The sequence below is a fragment of the Crinia signifera genome, chromosome 7, assembly GCF_055691185.1.
Source record: "Crinia signifera chromosome 7, ASM5569118v1, whole genome shotgun sequence".
NCBI lineage: Eukaryota > Metazoa > Chordata > Amphibia > Anura > Myobatrachidae > Crinia > Crinia signifera.
Window position 1 is genome coordinate 146,278,347 of NC_139223.1, and position 23,469 is coordinate 146,301,815.

At 44.9% G+C, this 23,469-nt stretch overlaps 1 protein-coding gene across 1 annotated transcript in view; it reads right to left on the minus strand.

The window, feature by feature from the left end:
• Positions 1 to 7,626: 7,626 nt before the first annotated feature.
• LOC146020647 (sodium channel protein type 2 subunit alpha-like) overlaps positions 7,627 to 23,469 on the minus strand; it is a 134,622-nt gene continuing 118,779 nt past the window's right edge. The window contains 6 exon segments of the mRNA XM_083153911.1: positions 7,627 to 10,294; positions 10,296 to 11,440; positions 13,955 to 14,225; positions 15,965 to 16,069; positions 16,719 to 16,856; positions 22,364 to 22,417. Of these exon segments, the coding sequence (XP_083010037.1) occupies positions 10,184 to 10,294; positions 10,296 to 11,440; positions 13,955 to 14,225; positions 15,965 to 16,069; positions 16,719 to 16,856; positions 22,364 to 22,417 (1,824 nt within the window). The 3' untranslated portion in view covers positions 7,627 to 10,183.

Below are 23,469 nucleotides of genomic sequence, written 5' to 3' on the forward strand. Positions count from 1 at the left end.
ATGGGCTCCCCCAAGCCACAGCTGGGGCTGCCACAACATAGTTACGCCACTGTCCTCATCATTCCTTAGAGGCCAAGAAATGATTGTGATCCACGCCCATTTTTTCGGGGCGCGCGCACAAATAACCCCTCCCTCTGTCATGCCCCCCCCCTTGTTGTTTTGTTCTGAATCTGCCCCTGTGCAGAAGTGTCTGTTTTTATTGAGTGACAGAGGTGTGTATATATTAGGGGGGGGGAGGGCACCAACATTTACCTTTACTCTGGGCAACTGGGATGAACTTACGTCACTGACATCCTCTATTAATATGCCCCTGTCCATGGCTAATTAGACAGGGCCGAATTTACAGGTGAGGGTGCCCCTAGGCACAACAGTAATGGCCGCCCTCACTTTTTTATTTTATTATTATTTTATATTGTACGTATCCTAGGTAAACTGCGATCATGATCTTATGGGGATTATTATTATACCTGAAAGTGCTCCTAAAGTATATATGTTGTGAGGGGATTGGTTTGAAATCCCGGCGGTCAAAATCCCGACGCCCGAATCCCGACCACCAAAATCCTGAAAAGGGGGGGACGTGAATCGCCACCCCCCCCTCTTGCGGGCTCGCTGCGCTCGCATTGCAGCGGGCCCGGTACCTCGCTAAGCTCGGCACACTAATTTATTCTCCCTCTATGGGTGTCGTGGACACCCACAGAGGGACAAAGTGCCGGGATTTCGGCGGTCGGGATTTCGACCACCGTGATTCTGACCGCCGGGATTTCAACTGCATCCCGTTGTGTTCGGGGACATTGTATTTTTCTTTTTTTACATTTGCGGGGCAATGTTTTTTGTTTTGTTTTCTTCCCTGTGGAGGAATACTGTATGTGGGTTTAGTGTTTTTTTTTTCCTGTGGCAGAATATATGATTTTATTTTTTTCCTGTAGCAGACATTGTGCACATTTTAATGCTTTTCCTCTAGGCCAGTGGCGGATTCAGGGGGGGGGGGGCACCCGGGCACGTGCCCCCCCCTGTCATTTATTTTGTAGCTGAGGACCAGGGCTTTCCAACGAGCCCAGCCCCGTGTCTCTAGCCCCCCGGGAACCGGAGATATCGCCTGGCAAACCTGTAACGTTTTTTCCCTATAGGATAATATGGGACCCATCAATTCCGACCACCACCCGGTTCCGAAGGCTGCTAGTTCCTGCCCTGGCATCACAGAAGCTTGTGGTTGATTTCATTCAATTCCAAATCGCTGGGCCTTCAATATGATACCAGGATGGTCCAAATTGGTCAATCGGTTCCAGAGATATTGCGTGTAAACCGATTTTTTTATTTTTGAAATGTAATTTCATGGCTGTTCATGTTCTTTTGAGGGCAGATTACTCTGGAACCAAACGTTCCAGTTTCACTAGACCAAAATCATTCAAAGTCCACTCAAAAGTTCTTCAATATAATACTTGTCTCATGTAAATGGGTCAGTTGGTTCCGAAGATAAAGGCGGTTAAATGAGATAACTGGTTAAAGGGGGGAGGGGTGGTTTTCTCTCCCCCTCACACCAGAAAATGCAGGGACTAGGCTGGTGTAAAAGGGGCCAACCTGGGAATGCATTTTCTGGTGTGAAAGGGGTATTATTTCAAATAGCCGGGACCTGCAGTGCTCTGAATACAGCCAGGCTCTGCCACTGTCAGTGGCTATCACATCTGCTGTCCCCCATTTACCACGAGCATGTATTCCCCCTTGGCAATGAGCATGTAATCCCACATGGCAACGAGCATGGAACCTCTGGCAATGAGCATGGAACCCTTGGCAATGAGCATGTAGAGAAGCAGCACTTATGTAGCATAATTTTTAATAGGCATTATGGTGTTTGGCATAACACATAATGGACATAATGGCGTGTAACTTAACGTGTAATGTACATTATGGTGTAAATGTTTAATGCGAGCCTTTGGTGGACAATGTCCCTGTTTATGAAGTATATTGTGAATTTTGGCTTAATCTGTGTGGCATTATGTGAATTCTGGCTCAATCCATGTGGCATTATGTGAATTTTGTCTCAATCCGTGTGGCATTATGTGAATTTTGGCTCAATCCATGTGGCATTATGGGAATTTTGGCTCAATCCGTGTTGCATTATGCAAATTTTTTCACAATCCGTGTGGCATTATGTGAAATTTGGCTCAATCCATGTGTCATTATGTGAATTTTGGCTCAATCCATATGGCATTTTATGCATTTGGCTCAATCCGTGTGGCATTATGTGAATTTTGACACAATCCATTTGGCATTATGTGAATTTTGGCTCAATCCGTGTGTGTTATTATGTAAATTTTGGCTCAATCCATGTGGCATTATGTGAATTTTGACACAATCCATGTGGCATTATTTGAATTTTGGCTCATTCCAATTGGCATCATGTGTAAGGGGCAATTATAATGGGGTCTAGTATTTTGTTGCATAATGTGTAGAAGTTGTATATGGTGTTGACACGCCCCCTGTTGAGTGGCCACACACCCTTTTCCGGAGCACGCCTTCGGCGCGCGCACAACTACATCCTTCACTTTTGTCGCTGTGGTGGGCCTGCGTACTTGAAATGCCAGGGCCTATTTTTAATTCCATTCCCACCCTCTCCTGCCGCTCTCTTAGCATGTACACTGGCACCACTAACACCGCCCCTCCCCCACCTAAACCCTTTTTTATCATGGTGCCCCCCCTGTCATTTTATCCTGGATCCGCCCCTGCTCTAGGCTATCGAAGTGCCTTCCTAAAGAGATCGGACTAGCGCTCTCTGGAGTCACCTGATTTATATCTAAGAAAGAGAATTCCTTGCTCAGCCTGGAGGGTGGGGCTACTGAGGGAGAAGGCTTGTGGAACTATATCTCCCAGGAAGAGACACTGCTGGGGGCTTCCTCAAGCTGCTAGGGAATACCCATACATGCCGACTTAAAAACTGCTGCATTAATTTGCGTGTCTGTGGATGGGGGAAGGGGCTAAAATTATGCGAAATTACGCGATTTGTGTCATTTTAGCCCCGCTTCCTCCCCGCGGACCCGCAAAATTTGGCATTTTATACCGCAGGGAAGGGGGGAGCAATGGCTGTGGCGATAATGTGGGAGACTTACCCTCCTTCCCAGGGGGGGCTGGAGGGGGATCCGATTTGCGGGACCCTCCCAGCCATTCCGGGAGGGCAGGCAACTATGGGACTACCTCAAGCCTAAACCTCACAGTAACATTATTTAGGCTTTCTTATTTTACTCCTTTTATTTCTTTGATGTTGACCTTGCAAAATCTACGTCACAAGCACCCATTTGTGCCAGGTTGGCGTATCGAACAACAGGCTGGAGCAGGTTGGTCTGACAGACCTCATTTGAGGATAATCAATTTAATAGAATAAAAAAGCCACTATTCATTTTTTATTTTATATATATATATATATATATATATATATATATATATATATATATATATATATATATATATATATATATACATATTTACTAAGTAAGCAAGTTTACAGGCGCAGTACAGGTTGAACACCGATTATCCGGCATCGTCGGTTCCAGCACTGAGCCGGATTACCGAATTTGCCGGACTATCTGTGACACCATTTTAAAGCACCGTGACTCCGCAGCGCAATCCCCGAAGCCTGGCTCTCACCTCTGCCGCACCACCCGCAGCTTGTCTCTGGCTCACAGGGCATTCCACATACCGCAGCGTGTATCGTCACTGCAGCGCGACCCCTCCCCATCCCAATAGCCTCCCACTTCCTCTCTAAACCCTCCCACTGCCCTCACAACTACTTCTAAGTCCTCCCACAGTCCCCACTATGGCTAAAAACCAAAGAATATTTTACTTCCGCCCTGCACCCGATGTGTCCGGATTAAAGAAGGTTCCGGACCAACGGTTGCCAGAAAATTGGGGTTGCACCTGTATATGCATGTCCTAACCATTTACACTCTATTCAAGATAGTATATCAGTGGTGGTGAGGATGCCCACGTTTAATATACTGATGCAAGTAACCAACGACTGCCTGGAGAACATTGGCAGAGTCACGAAATCAGTTAGGATGCCAGCGCTGAAATCTTGACTGCTGAGATGCTGAACAGTATGTGGGCAGTGCCAGTATGCACCTGGGAAAGGAAGGGGGTTAGGTTTAGGCACTAGTGGGAAGACCAAAGACCAAGGGTGAGGCTACGGGGAGGGGGGGTTACGCACTTAGAAGAGGATAGGGTTCAGCTGCAGGGGGGGGGGGGGGGGATTAATGGTTCAGCTGTGGGGAGGTTAGGTGTAGGGGATTCGGTGTGGGGGTTTAGGTTTAGGCATTAGTCTGGGGTTTAGGGTTAGGCTGTGGGGGTCAGGAAGGTTAAGGTTAGGATATGGGGGGTCAGGTTAGGAACTTAGAAAGGGGGGACAGGGTTCAGCTTTGGTGGTGAGCAATGTTCCCTCTAATTTTACAAAGGCTGTGTGCGGCAAAAGATATTGGCTGTGCAACATTGGAAGGAATTTTTGTGCGTCACTTACATATATAACTGGAAAACGATGTTCAGCATTTGTGTTAACTTTACTTAAAAAATATATTAAACATTCAAAACATTTAAACATTCAAAACACAGCACACAATGTAGTTATTGGGTGAGACACATTAATTGAGTCCACAACTGCAAAAAGGGACCACTGCTCCTGTGTGGGCTCTGTTGTGATGTCTGTGCGCACGCTCGGCAGGTTGTGTTTAGAGGGAACACTGGTGGTGAGTATTAGGTCTAAGCATTATTGTATAGGGTTAGGGTCAGGCCACGGGGGGCGGGGGGGTCAGGCTGCTGAAATGTAGGGTTAGGTTTTGGGGGGTGGCAGTGGGAGGATAAGTATGCCTACCTGACCCTTTGGGATGCCAGCCACACACACACTATATATATATATATATATATATATATATATATATATATATATATATATATATATATATAATGGAAACCACACACTGCATAGATAGAAAGGGGGAGAGAGTGTAGAATAGAAAGATAGATGGACAGAGACAGACTGCTCCTGAGAGAGAGAGAGAGAGAGAGAGAGAGAGAGAGAGAGAGAGAGAGAGAGAGAAAATACACACACACAATATTATTACTAACTTGCACTGCAGTATCAATCCCAGCTGCTCAGTGTGACGTCAGATCTCTCCCACACGCTGCCTGCTTCTGATGCTCCTGCCTCTGAGCTCTGTCCTGCAGCTGAACTGTCTCTCCGTCAGCTCTGCTTTCACTGTGCTCAAACTAAGGAAATGAGGGCACAAGTGGAGAGGACAGCACCTAGAGGCATCTGGCGGAACTGCAGTGTCACTAACAGCAGTTCTCAAAGTACATTGGCCGGCTACTCCGTTCTCTGGCGCGAGAAGAAGTCTCTGCAGGCCAGCACTGATCAGGGGGGTTTCTGTATACTCAGAACCCCTGCTGCGTGCGCCACTGTATATGGTACAGTATAGTGGAAATATTTAGCAGTAACTGGAACATTTCGTGCTGAGAGTACCAAAACAAGCAGCATCCAAGTTCCGCCCCCAGACGTGTGCCTAATGGGAAATTTGCCACTGCCCTTAGATCAGGCCTGTCCAAACTATGGCCCTCCAGCTGTTGTGAAACTACACATCCCAGCATGCCTTGGCATTGTTTTAGCATTCCCTAATAGCAAAACTGTGGCAAGGCGTGATGGCACTTTTAGTTACACAACAGCTGGAGGGCCATAGTTTGGACATGCCTGACTGTAAGAACCACTGGATGACTATTGTGAACAAATATATATTCTCCTTACAGTTCTGGATAAAAATATTTGGTACTTATGTAGTATCTGGGCGCCCGATTTTGTGATTGTATGCCTTACCTTAAGGCATACAATCAGATGCGATTCGACGCGATTTTCGGCATATGCGATGCGATTTTGCATAGGATTCAATGTTAACAAGGTCCTGTTCATTTCTCCACTATCCAAGTGGGCATAGAGTTGATTTTATATAGCGTGGCGAGCGCAGCGAGCCCCGAGAGGCGCCGCGGAAAACATTTTAAGTAATCCGCGGCCCCTCGCGGGGCGTGCTGCGCTCGCCACGCTTCGGGCTCGGTGGCTCGCTGCGCTCGCCACACTATATAAGATCAACTCTATGCCCACTTGGATAGTGGGGAAATGAACAGGACCATGTTAACATTGAATCCTATGGAAAATCGCATCGCATGCGATATCGCATGCGATTTCGATGCGATTCGATGCGATTTTTCGACCCGATCACAAAATCGGGCGCCCAGATACTACATAATTACCAAATATTTTAATGTTATAAATAATAACTCTATTTCTAGGTGCTGTTGAGCAATGAGCTTCCTGGGAGGAGGCCTAAAGTGACTGGAGAAATCTCCACAACCACCAGAGGTACTACAGCATACAAGGGCACAGAGAATAGGCATATAAGGGCTTCAAAACTCCAGTGCACGCTAGTGCACAATTCAAAGTCATTTGCACATTATCACATTCGTGACTGCTCAACAAGCACTAGTGTTGACACAGTATCACCCATCTCTATATCTGTTTTCTTAATTAAACTAATTTTGTGCTCCCCTGCCGAATTTCGTCAGCCACCCCAACCACCCTACCCTGCCCTACTCCTCTGTATGCGGCGCCCCCCGCCGGTCTTGTCTAAGGTCCTGGTGCTCCTCAAACTCCCCCCCTTCTGGCTTCTGCTGATATTGAAAACAAACCCTCACAAAATGGCTACCCCTAATAGCAGACCGTTTTAAAGGATGCTAGAGGAGGCCGCCGCAGACATATTTTGAAGGTCAGTTTTTAACAACAGCAGGAGCCAGGAGGAAAGCCGGTAACACAGGCAAGTAAATCTGCAGGTCCAGGCCAGAAAAGCGGCAGGTGGCAGCGGCGTAACAATAACCCCGCAGACCCCCAGCGCCCATGCTTTCTCAGCACCTCCCCGCTACCGGGGTCTGCGGCGTTCTAGTTACACCACTGTTTTTAGTGTTGTCTGAAGATCTAGCTAGCAAGTGGAAAGCCACCATATTTAGTATGTATACTATTCAAGGGATGTCCAGGATTCCACAAAAGAAAATGTAGTTCTAAAATCTTCTGACAGAGAAAAAGCAGTGGCGCATGCAGGGGCTGGTTTCTGAATACCCAGAAGTGACAGACTTTTTCTTTTTACACTTAATGCCATCCCTGTGGCAAAACGCCATGATTTATGGGTGAATGGGGAGAGGGAAGAGCCAATAAGATGTCAATCTAAAGGTCTTAGGTCTTATCGCCACTGCCCCCTCACCGAAGACCTCCAAATCACAGCATTTTGCTGCTAGTGGACGGAACATTATAAAATTGTGCCTTGTTCTATTATGGAGCCTCTATTGTTGTTGCTCACTGCCTGATACCGCGATAGTGTGTCTCTGCGGCTGGTGTTCAATAGGTATGTAAGATTAATTGTTATACTCATTAAGTAACTATGACACCAAATTAATTGAGAATGGAGAAACGTAACCATTTCAAGTTGTACTTGAAATGCAGTTTAATGTGATACAGCATAAGTGTGGTTTGTCAACCAAGAAAATTCCCTTAAAATTTAGAATTCATGAACACTGTAAGAATCAAAAAACAGGTTAGGCAAAATCTTTAATGTTGTGTAATATTTATTCAGTCATATATAGGATTCATTCAAAGCATTGAGGATATCAACATTTTCTACATGCAGGTGACCAATACATTCAACCTGTATTCATTTATCAAGCACAGTCTTTGAAATGGCAGAAGCCCCACTTATTTCTTTCTTGGTACACCTCTCTATGGGCCAGATGCACTAAGCTTTAAAAGTGATAAAATAGAGAGTGATAACCAACCAATCAGCTCCTGCGTGACATTTTTCAAACACTGGCAGTGACATGGCAGGTAGGAGCTGATTGGTTGGTTGTTTATCACTCTCCATTTTATCACTTTTGAAGCTTAGTACATCTGGCCCCTTTAGAGAAGTGCCCAGTATGCTTACCTGTCCTCAGTATTACCAGGCTCTCCTACTGATGTGACAGAAGTGAAATGAAAACAGATTTATGAGTAACACAATGACACATCAGTGCTTGAGGCCTGTTTCTTAAGCACATTTGGGCCTGATGTATCTAGCTAAAAAAGTGATAAAATGGAGAGTGATAAACAGCCAGCCAATCAGCTCCTAACTTCCATGTTACAGGCTGGGTTTGAAAATGACACAAAGGAGCTAAATGGCTAAATCTCCACTTTATCACTTTTTGAAGCGTGACGCATCTGGTCCAAAAAGAGAGAAATTTTGTCTTTTTTTTTTTCAACTATCCTAAAAAGCAAATGCTTTGGTGTGGCATTGTTGTGTTTGTGTGTACATTGACACAATCCTCCTGCCGGCTATACCCAGTGATGGCAGACATTTTGTAGGCTGACCTTGTAGTCATGGGAATCACCCTCGGGAACCAGTGACATCACTGACTGAGCCTTATTTATCTTAATATGGCTATTTAATTAGACATTATACACATTCTTGTTTCCTACGCGAACTGTCAAGTGCAAGAAAGACCATTCTTGTGTTCAGTATGTATTTATATATTGTACCATGTGAACACACAAGAATGCATGCATTTGCCACGAATAGTGCCTTTCATTTTGTGATACCACCCAGGTTAATAAGTGACCACTGTCAGCAATACAGATTCCTCAACTGACTTTTTTTTAAATTTATGTACAAAAGGCAAAGAAATATATTTAAACAGTATTTATACTGTTTTACAAAGAGTATGTTGGAATATATTCCCTTATATTTGGCTATGTATCAGGTAGGATCCAGTGTTACAAATGCATATTACCTGCAAGTTTACATCCTCCTGTGGTATAATGTCACTATGACTAATTTAAAATATGGCTTTCCACTATATGCAAAATCCTTTGACATTATACACAGTAGCATCAAGGCGAATATATACATGCACCAGTAAAAGTTTCAACTTTGAGAGCAATACATGATAGTTGAGTTGATCTAAAAAAATAAAAATGTAAAAAAAAAACATTGTATATACATTGTTCTGACAATAGCTCTACTACATTAGGAAGGTACATTGCATGGCATTTTACAGAACATATTTACTTAGAAAAAATATTTGTTGGTTGTCTACTTTTTTGACATCCCTCTCCCATGCCAACATAGAAAATGATTTGCCTAGGACCATATTCAGTACAGCGTATGTCAGGCACAATAGCCTAACTTAGGTAGGTGGCCAATGTATCCTCCCAGGCCTTCAGCTCTGCTCTGGGAAGGGTTGGGGACTCTTCATAGCATGTGAGTACAGTGGGAGGGCCTCAGAGATCATATGGTGCCTCGGGGGCGGTACAAGTGCATTACCTGTTTCCCCTTCACTTTCTGGCCACATAGCAGCCACTCTACCTGCACCTTTTATAGTTCCACCGCTGCCCTCTCTGCTACCTGCTGACATAAGCTGAACTGCGCTGCACAGGTGCTTCCCAAACGAGGACACACCCTATTTAAAATACATTTCCAAATAATAATGCTGAATGAAGCAGAGTAACTGACTGTATCTGGCCATTTAGCATAATCTATTACATATGCATTCAATGTATGTTTTTCTTTAACCTTTTTGTTTATACAGAAGGGCACTTTACAGAGACGTGTATGACTTCTTCAACCTGAAAACCAGGACCATTTGTGACGTCAGAGGCACATAAACATTATTAAACATTTTACTGTACATAGGACATCATATGCAATTATTAAATGACAGGTAAAATGAAAATAAAAAGTGTTGTGATGATGTTGATTTGCAGTCATCTGTTACCTGATCTTTTTGCGAGTTCATTCAGTCATTTGTTTTCACATCGATGATGATGATATTGGATTTCCACCGCTACAGAATGCATCCGTGGTTGGTGATCATATGTGTGAATCACATTTAGAATCATTTTTAAAAAAGCAGCAGAAGTCACTGATTGTCCAGCAGAATATATAGACACCTAAGCCCAAATGACCCTCTGATTAAGGTGAGGTTTTGCATTAGATCACAAACCGCATAATCTGAATACCAACCATAAAGTACATAGACCTGTTAATGATCTTATACAAAAGTTCTTCTTTATATGGTTTTATAGGCACTAAACTTACATCATAAATATAACTGACAATTTGGCATAGTATTCCAACTATCTGTGGACCTCAATGTCATCTATGATCTTCATTAATGCTGCATCACAAATCACAAGCATAACATTACTTCTTGCAACCTCTTTTACATTTACTCCTTTCTTCCTTTTCTGCATCGTCTTTTTCATATTTTTCCTCGTGAGTCCTTTCTAAACTGTCGTAGGAAGGTGGAGACGTTGTTGAGGTGGACACGTCTGAATTGATGGTGGAGTTTTCACTGTATTTATTGAAATCACTAATTTCATTTTTAGCTAGAATATTAGCCTGTTTATTTTTATCCTTTTTGTATACCAGAGAAGCTTGAGCTTGTTTTTTAGAGCGATAATGCCGGTAGCAACGTTGTATAGAAATGGCACATAGCTCTTCTTGCTTACGACGTAAGGTAGTTGTAATAGGCTCGTAGGGAACCTTGGAAGGGTTAGATGCCATAAACCGCTCCTCCATTGGTAAGCGTAGTGTGTCCATATCCTCCCCTTCTCCCAACACTCGCTTTGTAAAAGCAAAGAGAATGTCAAGGCAGTGAATTCTGTCGCCGCTAACCATGGGGAGATCCATTGCAATGAGCTGAATATGGTTTGGTTTTGGCACTCGTAGAGGTGGATCCAGTGCATCAGCAAAATCAAAAAGTTTATCGTATTCGATGAACTGTGAAGCAGATGGGTCAAACTTTTCCCAAACCTCATAGAACATCTCAAAGTCATCTTCTCCTAATGGTTCAGCACTTTCTTCAGTGGCAACACTGAAATTTTCCAAAATGACAGCAATGTACATATTTACAACAATAAGAAATGAAATGATGATATAGCTAACAAAGAAGAAAATGCCTACAGATGGGTTACCACAATCTCCTTTTACATTACTTCCAGGGTGCTCAAAGTTTTTGTCACAGTCTGGTTCCCCACTGTTAAGAATTGGTGCTAACAAAAGATCCCAACCTGCTGATGTTGTGATCATGAACAGGCAAATCATACTGTTGCCAAAGGTTTCAAAATTAAACATATCGTCTATTCCAACTTCTTTCTTGACATAGGCAAAGTTGGACATTCCAAAGATAGCATAAATAAACATCACCAAGAAGAGCAAAAGACCGATATTGAATAGGGCAGGAAGTGACATCATCAAGGCAAAGAGCAGCGTACGAATTCCTTTCGCTCCTTTAATGAGACGCAAGATTCTCCCAATCCTAGCAAGTCTTATAACTCTGAATAGTGTTGGAGAAACAAAATAATTTTCTATAATGTTTGCCAGAAACATACCTGCAAAAACACAAAAGGAAATGTTTCAATATATTTCATCCTAAATAAATCTTATGGAACATCTTTATCTGCAGTATATATATATATATATATATATATATATATATATGTATATATGTATCTATCGCTCCATTTATCTACCTACAGACTACTACTGTAGATATGATTATCCATAACTATAAATAAATAAAATCTTAAACTGTAATGTGAATGACCTGTAAAAAAGTGCAAATTATCACCAATGGTGATCAAATATTCATGTTATCTGTCTTCTTTACTTTATACCAAGAGATATTTACAAATATATATATATATATATATATATATATATATATATATATATATATATATATATATATATATATATAATATTGGGCTCCTGATGGTGACCATCTAGTAGGGCACCAGTGACGTTACTGTATTTCTTCAAGAGGTGTGCTACCCCGATCCATGCTTTATATATAGGTCTCTCTCTCTCTCTCTCTCTCTCTCTATATATATATATATATATATATATATATATATATATATATAATTATTTTATGTCTAGTGTCTGATTGTGTGTCTCCGAAACACTAGTTGCAGCGAGTGAAACTACAACTGCATCTCTTCCTTTCTCAGACGTGTACGAACACAAGGCATTCACAAGGTAGCAGACTAGCTTTCGAAGCATTTGCATTGAGCGGGCTTGCTAATATAAATATATTAGTAAGCCCGCTTGAAGTAAAAGCATCAAAAGCTAGTCTGCTACCTTCTTTGTTTGTGTGTGTGTGTGTGTGTGTGTGTGTGTGTGAGAAAGAGATGTAGTTTTACACTATACCATCAGATGGCAGTGTTGCGGAGACTCGCGGACACTAGACATATATATATATAGATGATATTGTACAATTATCATCGGATTAAACTTTTTTCACGCATCACATCTAATTCATTCACACTATGCTATCACTGTCTATAATATAGTGGGATAGCTTCTTATATGCATACAGCAGTAGGTAGAGATTCTGATCTGAGATTATGATCAGTCTGATCATTTAGGCCTATTACAGGGACATTGCTAGACTAATATTAGATGTCTGACTTTTATTAAAGTATTCTGTCACAAAATCTGAACAAAATTCAGATAGACAGGATATGACAGAGGAGCACAGCTTTACTTATTTGGGATATTTTTGCCTGCTGATTTGGGAATTATGGAAACAATAATGACCATTTTACTAGAATATTGAAATAAATATGAAATTTTATATTTTTGTTTTCAGTTATGCCCCAAACCTGAATACAGATGTAGCTGCACATCTGTGCAAAACCACGTTAGGTACTTGTGTATTTGCAGGGTGCCCACTAAGCTATTTGCTTAGTGGGCTATTCTGCGTAGTGAAATCGCATCGCATCGCATTGCATGGCACGTTTTTGTTCCATGGGATGCAATCTCACTAGTTAATTTATTCACTGCACCCTGACCGCCGATGGCATCGCATCACATGCAAAATTGCATGCAATTGCATGCGATTTTGCGTGCAATGCGATTTAGTACAACACCCCCAGTGTTCATGTCTATGTGATGCAATGGTATTTTGCACAACCCACTATCCACGTCACCCCGAAGCGTGGTGAGTGCAGCGAGCCCCGCGAGGGTACGCGGAACGCGTCCTCCCGACCTTTTCATACCTCCACTATCCACATCAGCGTGGAGTAGATTTTATAAAGTGTGGCGAGCGCAGCGAGCCACCGAGCCCAAAGCGTGGCGAGCAGATGCGGATTACTTTACATGTGATCCGTGTCTGCTTGCACACGCTTCGGGCTCGGTGGCTCGCTGCACTCACCACGCTTTATAAAATCAACTCCACGCCGACGTGGATAGTGGGGGTATGAAAAGGTCGGGAGGACGGGTTCCGCGTCTGCTCGCCAAGCTTCGGGGTGACGTGGATAGTGGGGGTGTGCAAAATACCATTGCATCACATAGACATGAACACTGGGGGTGTTGTGCTAAATCGCATTGCACGCAAAATCGCATGCGATTGCATGCGATTTTGTGTGTGATGCGATGCGGTCGGCGGTCAGGGTGCAGTGAATAAATTAACTAGTGAGATCGCATCGCAAGGCACGAAAAAGTACCATGCGATGCGATTTCACTACAACTACGTACATATGCTAATTGGGCGCCCTGCAAATACACAAGTACCCCACGTTACACTGCAGATGAGGCAGATTTTAATGGGAGACTTGCCCACCTTCTCAGGGGCCAGGAGGTTGCCTCCAAGCTATTCTGGGAGGTTATGCAAGTATGTACATGTTATCAGCCCATGAAAATGACGGAACAAATAACAGTAATGTCAGCACTGGCGGTTGGGAATGCAAGAATGGAACAGCACTTTACTTTTTCTCTGTGGGGCGCCATGCACAACAATTGAATTCCCCCCTTAGAGGTGAGAAGCAGCATTAGCTTCTACTTCATTTCATTATTTTGTTTGAAGTTTTATCCATTCTGAATCCAAAACAACAGACTCTTACCTACAATGGAAAGAATCACCACAACCAAATCAAATATGTTCCATCCAATTGTGAAGTAGTAAAAGCGCAAAGAAATTAGTTTGAGAAGGAATTCCCCAGTGAAAAGGATAATGAAGACCACATTGATCCAGTATAATCTGGTTTCCATTTCTTGGCTCTGGTCATCAGTTTCGATCATCATCGTTACCATGTTTAGGAATATGAGACACATGATGGTAATGTCAAATGCTTGCTTTGTAACAATGTCAAATATCATTCCCTGAAAAACATTCTGCGGGGACAAGAAAACATCTTAGTGAGGAAAATGCATTTATACATATTTAAAACACTATAATAGTATGAGATGGTCAGCCTTTGGGATGCAAGGTGTCCTGAATCTATCCCCTGACAAGATGACTATCGTCTATTACATATGTAGGAAACAGTAGGCCTAAATACAGTAACATATCATGTTAGATAATTGGGTGCAGACCAAATTTTAGTATGCAGTTACCATGTCTAAATTAAAAATTTGGACAATCATAATGTTGATACATAGTTATGTTGACATTGTCAAATATTGACATGGAACACATTGACATCTTTAGGAAGCATAGGGTTAGATTTAGGCTGAGGATATGGAGGGTTAAGGATAGAATGTGGGACTGGAGGGTTAGGGTTAGGCACTGGGGAAGGAGGGATAAGACTACAGGACATGAAGGTTAGGGTTAGGCACTGCAGGGGAGGGTGGATAAGCCTACAGGACAGGAGGGTTAGGGTTAGGCACTGCGGGGGAGGGTGGATAAGCCTACAAGACAGAAGGGTTAGGGTTAGGCACTGCGGGGAAGGGTGGATAAGACTACAGGAAAGAAAGGTTAGGAACTCAGGAAGGAAGGATAAGACTACAGGACAGGAGGGTTAGGGTTCGGCAATGCGGGGAAGGGTGGATAAGCCTACAGGACAGGAGAGTTAGGGTTCGGCACTGCGGGAGAGGGTGGATAAGCCTACAGGACAGGAGGGTTAGGGTTAGGCACTGCGGAGAAGGGTGGATAAGACTACAGGACAGAAGGGTTAGGAACTCAGGAAGGAAGGATAAGACTACAGGACAGGTGGGTTAGGCACTGCGGGGAAGGGTGGATAAGCCTACAGGACAGGTGGGTTAGAGTTAGGCACTGCAGGGGAGGGTGGATAAGCCTACAGGACAGGAGGGTTAGCGTTAGGCACTGCGGGGGAGGGTGGATAAGCCTACAGGACAGGAGGGTTAGGGTTAGGCACTGCGGGGGAGGGTGCATAGGACTACAGGACAGGAGGGTTAGGGTTAGCAACTAGGAGGAGGATTAAAGTTAGAGATTATGGTTAGTGGCCTTACCACTGGATACCAGAAGTTATTATCACCTAACTGCTGGACACAGGAAATACTACTAGAGCCAACAGACTGGTCAAACAAGGCAAGTTACCACTGGACCACCAAGACTGTGCTGTCAACATTCTGATCATGTCAACATTTCATCAATGTTGACATGATGAATATCAACGAAGGATACCCAACCTGAAATTTTCTATCTTTTCAAAATATAGCCCATCTCAAATGAGTGCAGTTCTGACAAAATTGTGCAAGCTATACATTGTGGGTCAAATGCAACAGCCACAATATGCGGGAAGGTCTACTAGATGCAAAGTGCCAATTACAGATGTAGCAAAACTCATCAAAGCTGTGATATGGCTGCTAGTTTCCGTTTGGAGCAGCAAGTCGCACCCGCGACTCATAAACTCTAAGCTTCGTCATGTGCCGGCTATTGGTTTTTAATGAGTCATGGGTGCAACTATGATGCATGCTCACCGCTCATTGCCGGGCCATACACACTGTGCAGCTTTTGAGGTGAAAGCAGCTCAAACGGTAAAAGTTACCTGCTTTCACCTCAAAATCATCCAGTGTGTATGGGGCTTTAGGGAGATCATAAACGCACGCCCCCCCCATGTCCTCTGGCCTCTAGCTAGGTTGCCTGGTAAATTATTCCGTAATGATCGTACCGCAGGTCGTGGGATTGGCTTCTGAGGTTTTTTGGATCCAAGTTTTTTCATTGCATTGTAATATTTCTTCTGTTCCTCTGTCATAAAGATATCCTGCCCACCTAAGTAAAATATTAAATCCATATAAATTACTAAACCATTAACATTTGCTCAGTTAATAATAAGACTGTCCTACACTAAAGAAAATATTGGGTCGGGTGTATTGACGCCAGAGTTCAGTGGCAGTGCAGGATGCCTGTTAAACTTGGAAATTTTTTAAAGGGGCATCATTGTTTTACTTTGTAAGTGATTACCCCTTCCAAAAAAATTTCCGAGTTCCTCTGGCATTTCGCACGGCTGCTGAACTCAGGCCTCACTACATTTGGCTCATGGTTTGAATTCACTGTATACATTATGGGGGGAATTCAATTAGCTGCAGTAAATAACAGTGGCTTCCTTATCTGGGGGGGGGGGGGGGGATTTCAATTATCCCCAACTGCCAACACTACTAGGGATCTGTTTCCCTAGTGAGATAAAATCTACCAAATACTGTACTAGAATTTAGGTTTTGGGTGAAGCTTGTTTTTAAATATGTTGTTAAATAAGAGAATTTTTTTTTTTTTTTTAAAGATAAAACTCTAAATAGAAGACCTAAAATCAGGACCATAGAAATAATATAAGATAGAGGTCTAATAAAGCAAACAACTGACAGACAAATGTCATTTCATATCTGAGACTACCTAAAATATTATTAATCAATGTATATAATACTTATCTTCTTTTTTTGCTGATTGAAGTTATCTATAATAACACCAATGAAGAGGTTGAGGGTAAAGAAGGACCCAAATATTATAAAGATTACAAAGTATATATACATGTAGCGGTTTTCCTCATATTTGGGTTGGTCATCTGTCTATGGAAAAAATAGCACAATTAATATCATGAGTCTGATGTGGGATATGCAATGACAATGCACATATTATGATACAAGGCTTGAAAGCCTTAATAACCATGTAGGAGATGCATGATGAAGTTTAGGAGTAATATCGCTATACTACAGAATATGTAAATGAACTGCAGCAAAAGAGTATATTAAGGCAGTGAAAAGTCACTTTAGTCCAAATACTCAACTATTTCTTCAATGGACTATTCACATTTAATAAGCTTCCAATCAATGGCAGATACTGTACTAAACATTTTACTCTTTGATTAAAGGAGTTGCAAAACTTGTGAAAAAAATATGATTAAATGAACATAAGAAAAGGAGACATTTATACAGGTTTTCCAGAGAATATTTAAAAAGTGGGTATAATATGAATCAGCTATATACAGTGCTCGAAGTGGGCCGGTATACACCGGTACGGTATACTGCCACTTTTTCGAGCACTGCTTTTTTTTCTTTTTTTTTTTTAAATTGCTGCCGTCAATGACCTTCCCCCATCCCCAGGGATGGATACAGGGACTAGCCTAACACCAACACCTTGTAAGCTGCCCCACTGCGCCCGGGCCGATTGATGCACAGCCGGGAGCAAGGTGACAGCCTGCTGGGGTCCGTGCTGGAGGTGAGGCGAGCCAGCATCCACTGCTGCAGAGCCAACATCCGCTGCTAAAGAGCCCACTGCCTTACGAGCTGTCCCCGTAGGTCGCCCAGCGCTGTGCTGGTGCAACTGTATACCCTAAATCTGGTCACCACATGGATTATGCAAGCCATGGATTATGGTCACCGCAGCCATGGATTATGCAAGTGAGCAAAACCCCCTTCTCCTGAGGTGGCGGCGACTGCATTTATTCCCAAGGACAGCATGTTCCCGGGTTCTGCACATAGCGGTGGGGGAGGGGTGTTCTAGAGGTGGCAGCCAGCTGCTGCGCTGGTGAGGTGCATACAGTGTGGTGGCTGCGCTGTGTGTCCTGACAGTGTTGTCATACAGTATATGAGAGAGCGAGACGTCAGTGTTACCCTGGCATTCTGTGTGTTGGTGGGTGTTATCACATAGATGCAGGTGCGCCAGAAAGCATGTGGGGGGCATTAGTGTCTCTGCCCCATTAAGAAGGGATGGATATGGCTGTCATTTGGCCCCTCTCACTGTTTTAGTGGGTGTGTCAGTTGTTACCTGTCAGTCTCCTCTTCTCCTTGACCCTCCTACTCCTCCTCGGATCCTACCCACCTCTCCCCCTCTTCCTCCTCCCACCTCTTCTGCCCCTCTTTCCCCCCTACTCCTCCTTTCCCCATTCCCCTCCTTACCCCCTTTTTCATGCCTCCTCTCCCCTCACCCTCTTCCCACACCTCCTCTCCTCTCCCCTCACCCTATTCCTCCTCTCATCAGCATTACGGGTGGCCACGCCCCCTTTTCTACAGCATGTGCGCCTTCGGCGGACGCAGAACAACATTACTATCTTTCCATACCCCCACTTCAAAATTTCCACTTCGACCACTGTCTTTATATATATATATATATATATATATATATATATATAAATATATATATATATATACACAGATCCTGCCGCTGGTCCCTGCCGCCTCCCTCGCCGTCGCCGCCGGTCCCCTTTGCCGCCCCCCCCCCCCCGAACTGGGCAGCATCTCCCTGAAGCGGAGATGGACAGGGAGACGCTGCCCAGCGGCCATGATACTGGGACGCGTGTGCGCGTGACACGCACGTGCCTACCAGTCCCTATTGCCGGCGCTCGCCAGTGAAAGGGATCTGGCGGGCGCCAGCAACAGCTGAGCCCGGCTCCATCTGTCTATATACTTGGGGCATCACGGACGGTGTAATGGTTAGCATTACTAGCTCACAGCTCTGAGGCCATGGATTTGATTCCCACCATGGCCCTAACTGTGCTGCGTTTGTATATTCTCCCCATACTTGTGTGGGTTTCCTCCGGGTACTCCGATTTCCTCCCACAATCCCCCAAAAATATAGCAGTAGGCTAATTGGCTCCCAACAAAATTAACCCTACAATGTCTGTGTGTGCGTGTACATGCGTTAGGGAATATAGATTGTAAGCTCCACTGGGGCAGGGACTGATGTGAATGTTTAAATATTCTCTGTAAAGCACTGCGGAATATGTGTGCGCTATATAAGAAACTAGTAATAAATCTCCTATATATTTGGCTACATCTGTCACTCAAAGTGGGTGTCTGTGTCTATAACGCTCTGTTCCTGGACTTTCCTCTTAATGTGTGATTGCCTTCATCTGTGCTGAACACCTTTCTGAGAAATTAACCTGTTTAAAACAGGTGATGGCAATCATACATTAAGGGGAAGTCTAGAAACAGAGCATTGTGTCCCTCCTGGAGAGGGTCATGTTGGGAGGTATGTGACAGAGAACCAGCCCAGTGAGCCCACAGACAGTGCCAGACACCCACTGCTTTCCCATGTTGCCCAGCACTGCTACTCCACAGCCACCAGGTGAGCGCCCCCCTCCCGCGATTTGCGGCAAAACCTCCCCCCCCCGCACGCCCCCCCCTACTCCCGCAATTCGCGGCAAAAACACCCGCTCCCCTGCGACCCCCCCTACCGCGAATCGCAGCAAAAACACCCCCGCGACCCCCCCTCCCGCGATTCGCTGCAAAAAGAACCCCCCCACGACCCCTCCCGCAATTCGCGGCATAACCACCACCCCGCGACCCCCCCTCCCGCGAATCGCGGCAAACCCTCCCCCGTGACCCCCCCCCCGATTCGCAGAACCCCCCCCCCCGCGACCTCCCTCCCGCGATTCGCGGCAAAAAGAACCCCCCGCGACCCCCCTTGCACGATTGGCGGCACCCCCCCTGCGACCCCCCCCCCCCGCAATTCGCAGCAGCCCCAGGATTAAATGGCACATGCAAAACACTGACATGGCTATGGTCGACAATGAAAAAGGTTGACATGAGTTTTTGAAGATTTATTTTTAATTTTTTTAATTTTTTCATATTCATTGTCATGTGTCGACATGGACACCAATGAAGTGGCACACTTATGTCAACATTTACATGTGTTGACCTTTCTGTGTTGATTTTTTCTTGTGGCGATTCGCGTCACACCCCCCCGCAACCCCCCCTCCCGCGATTCGCGGCACCCCCCCACCGGAACCCCTGTGAACCCCGCCCTCCCGCGATTCGCGGCACCCACCCCCGCGACCCCCCCTCCCGCAATTCGCGGCAGCTCCAGAATTAAATTGCACATGGAAAACACTGACATGGCTATGGCCGACAATGAAAAAGGTTGACATGAGTTTTTGAAGTTTTTTTGTCATTTTTTGAATGTTTTCATATTCATTGTCATGTGTCAACATGGACACCAATGAAGTGGCACACTTATGTCAACATTTACATGTGTTGACCATTCTGTGTTGATTTTTTCTTGTGGCGATTCGCGTCACACCCCCCCGCAACCCCCCCCCCCGCGATTCGCGGCACCCCCCGTGACCCCCCACCTCCCGCAATTCGCGGCAACCCCCCACCGGAACCCCTGTGAACCCCGCCCTCCCGCGATTCGCGGCACCCAACCCCGCGACCCCCCCCTCCCGCAATTCGCGGCACCCCCCGTGATTCGCGGCAGCTCCAGAATTAAATTGCACATGGAAAACACTGACATGGCTATGGTCGACAATGAAAAAGGTTGACATGAGTTTTTGAAGTTTTTTTTTTCATTTTTTTAATATTTTCATATTCATTCTCATGTGTCGACATGGACACCAATGAAGTGCCACACTTATGTCAACATTTACATGTGTTGACCTTTCTGTGTTGATTTTTTCTTGTGGCGATTTGCGTCACACCCCCCCCACCCCCACTCCCGCGATTCACGGCACACACACACACACCTCCCCCGCGATTCTCGGCACCCCGCCCCGTGACCCCCCCCTCCCGTAATTCACGGCACACCCCCGCGACCCCCCCTCCCATGATTCGCCGCAACCCCCGCCCCGTAACCCCCCCTCCCGCGATTCGCGGCACCCACCCCGCGACCCCCCTCCCGCGATACTCTGCAATCCCTCCCCTCCCGCGATTCGCAGCATCCACCCCCCCACAACCCCCCCTCCTGCAATTCGCGGCACCCCCCGCGACCCCCCCTCCTGCAATTCGCGGCACCCTCCGCGACCCCCCCTCCCGCGATTCGCGGACACCTAAGTTGCAATACAGGGCATCTTTCATACAATTCTAACCATATTTCTCATATACAAACGTTCACAAATTAAGGGGGCGCAGCCCCTTACGACGGTGTGAAGAGCGCCCGTAGGGCGCGATGAATCACCTAGTAAGTAATAAATAAATAAACAGTCTGCCTATAACAGCTCCATTGCATACAATATATAACACGCATAAAGAGGCAGTGTCCGTGAATGTACACCACCCAGTTCCAATAGCTTATTTTATAAACATATGCAAATAACCATGAGTATAATATAAATGTTCTTCTTTCTCACTACAAATTAAAAATAAAAAAGTTACTCATGTTAATTTAAATAAAACCTCCTATTTAGGGCCTAATTCAGCTTGGGTTATAGTTTTTCAGATCTTTGCAGAACTATAAACCATGGCTGCAGGCTGCCGGGGCTGCTTAGCACAGACCATGACCGCCCCAGCGATGTGCCCGCAAAATTTTACAGGCATATCGGTAAAGTGCGAGTGCTTCGCTATACAGCAAAGCACTCACGCCCAAAAACACCTGCTTTCTGTCAATCATCTTGCCAAGGGGCAGCAATCAAAAAATGTGCAGGATTTTATAGTTGGATGGCCTCCCGCATGCGTACTATGGAACAAACGCATTTGCAGTCTATCGATAATCACCCAGCCTGCAAATTTGCATGCATGCAATCAGGTCTGAATAACCCCCATAGATATAGAAAGCCAAACAAGGCCAAACAAATTATCTAGGGTCTGGAGCTTTCAGGCAAGCTCATAAGGCGAGATGTACTAAGCCTTGATAAGTGATAAAATGGAGAGTTCTATTTCAGATGGGATGTTGCTGGCTGCAACCAATCAGAATCTACTTATTTTTATGTAGCACCTTCTAGAAGATAATACATAGACCCTGATTGGTTACCCATAGCAACATATCATCTGAAATAGAACTCCCATGTTAGTAAATAAACACCTGTGTCATTTTCAAACATAGCCTGTAACACAACAGTTAGGAGCTGATTGGCTGGCACTTTATCACTCTCCATATTATCATTTTTCAAGCTTAGTACATCTGGCCCATAGGGAGAAGGTCAAAAAATAGTAAAGCTATAAATGATCTAATTGTTGAAGTAATATAGACATTTCCATCATAGTGTACATTGCACAACATACCATTGATGTTTTTAGAATGAGAGGTCTAGGTGGGGGAATTAGATGAATGACATCAATTTTCACATAAACAATATATTCATTTTAGACTTATTAGCAGGTTTTATGAAAGCCACTGAAATAGTGAAAATAAAGATACTCACATCTCTTGAATCAACAGCTGCATACATAATAGGCATCCATCCTTTAAACGTGGCCTTAAAGAAAATACCAAATAGCTCTTAGATGTTATCCTGTCATACTGTATGTATTGTTTTTCTATCTCACACAACTACGCTGTTTTACTTTATTTTCATAGTTCTGCATGGGCAAAGCTATGTCCTTCTCTTAAGGTTCACTGTACTTTTTCATTATTCTAATTTGACAACTTCAGGACTAGGGTGGCCAATCCCAGAATCGGGATCGGCGGGATCCCGGGATTTGGCCCCCAAATGTCCCGGATTTCAATCCCGGGATTGGAGTATCCAATGCGCATGCGTAGAATGCGCATTCACAGTCTAATGCTGGGCAGCATCTGAGCCCTCGCTCAGACGATGCCCGGCTGTACTCGACCCCAGCATGTGGCCTGCGCAGCGTGACCTATGACTGTCACGCTGCGCAGACCGCACTGTCACATCCCCGCTCCCAGCCGCCCGCAGCATCACTTCCATCCGGAGTCCAGGGCCCGGCCTTATCCGCTGCCGCACTGATGCCGCCATCTGCCTGGAGGCACAGGACCCCCAGCACCGCTACTCTCTGCCCCGTTCCCAGCTGGCCGCCCACACATGTAAATCAGCAGAGCGGCTGGTGTGGGGTGAAGGGGCATGTTTTTTTTTAGGTATGCCAATCCCGGGATTCCAGGAATCCCAGAATTGAGCATTTTTCAATCCCGGTTCTCAGTTCTGGTGCTGCCATTGGAAGGAGGATTATGTCTGGGGATGGCTAATGGAGAGGGGGGTGAGTCATGGGGTGTGGGGGCACATAGCAGTGCTTCCACTCAAAGTTGGCATGTCCAGAAAGGGAGCAGCTGGATCTTGGCCCACCTATTGGTGCAATGGATTGTGAGGGGACACCAGGGCATGCACGGTGGCTGAGTGCCATGGCATAAGTCTATGATGAGCAGGAGATCCTGCTGTGGAAAGTGCCCCCTGGAGTGGAAATGTACTCTGGAGCCACCATCTATGGTTGAGCATACTGCACATAGTAGTATCTTCAGTTTTTTGGGAGAGGGGTATGGTTATGCCCCAGGATTTGACCATGCCCGCACACA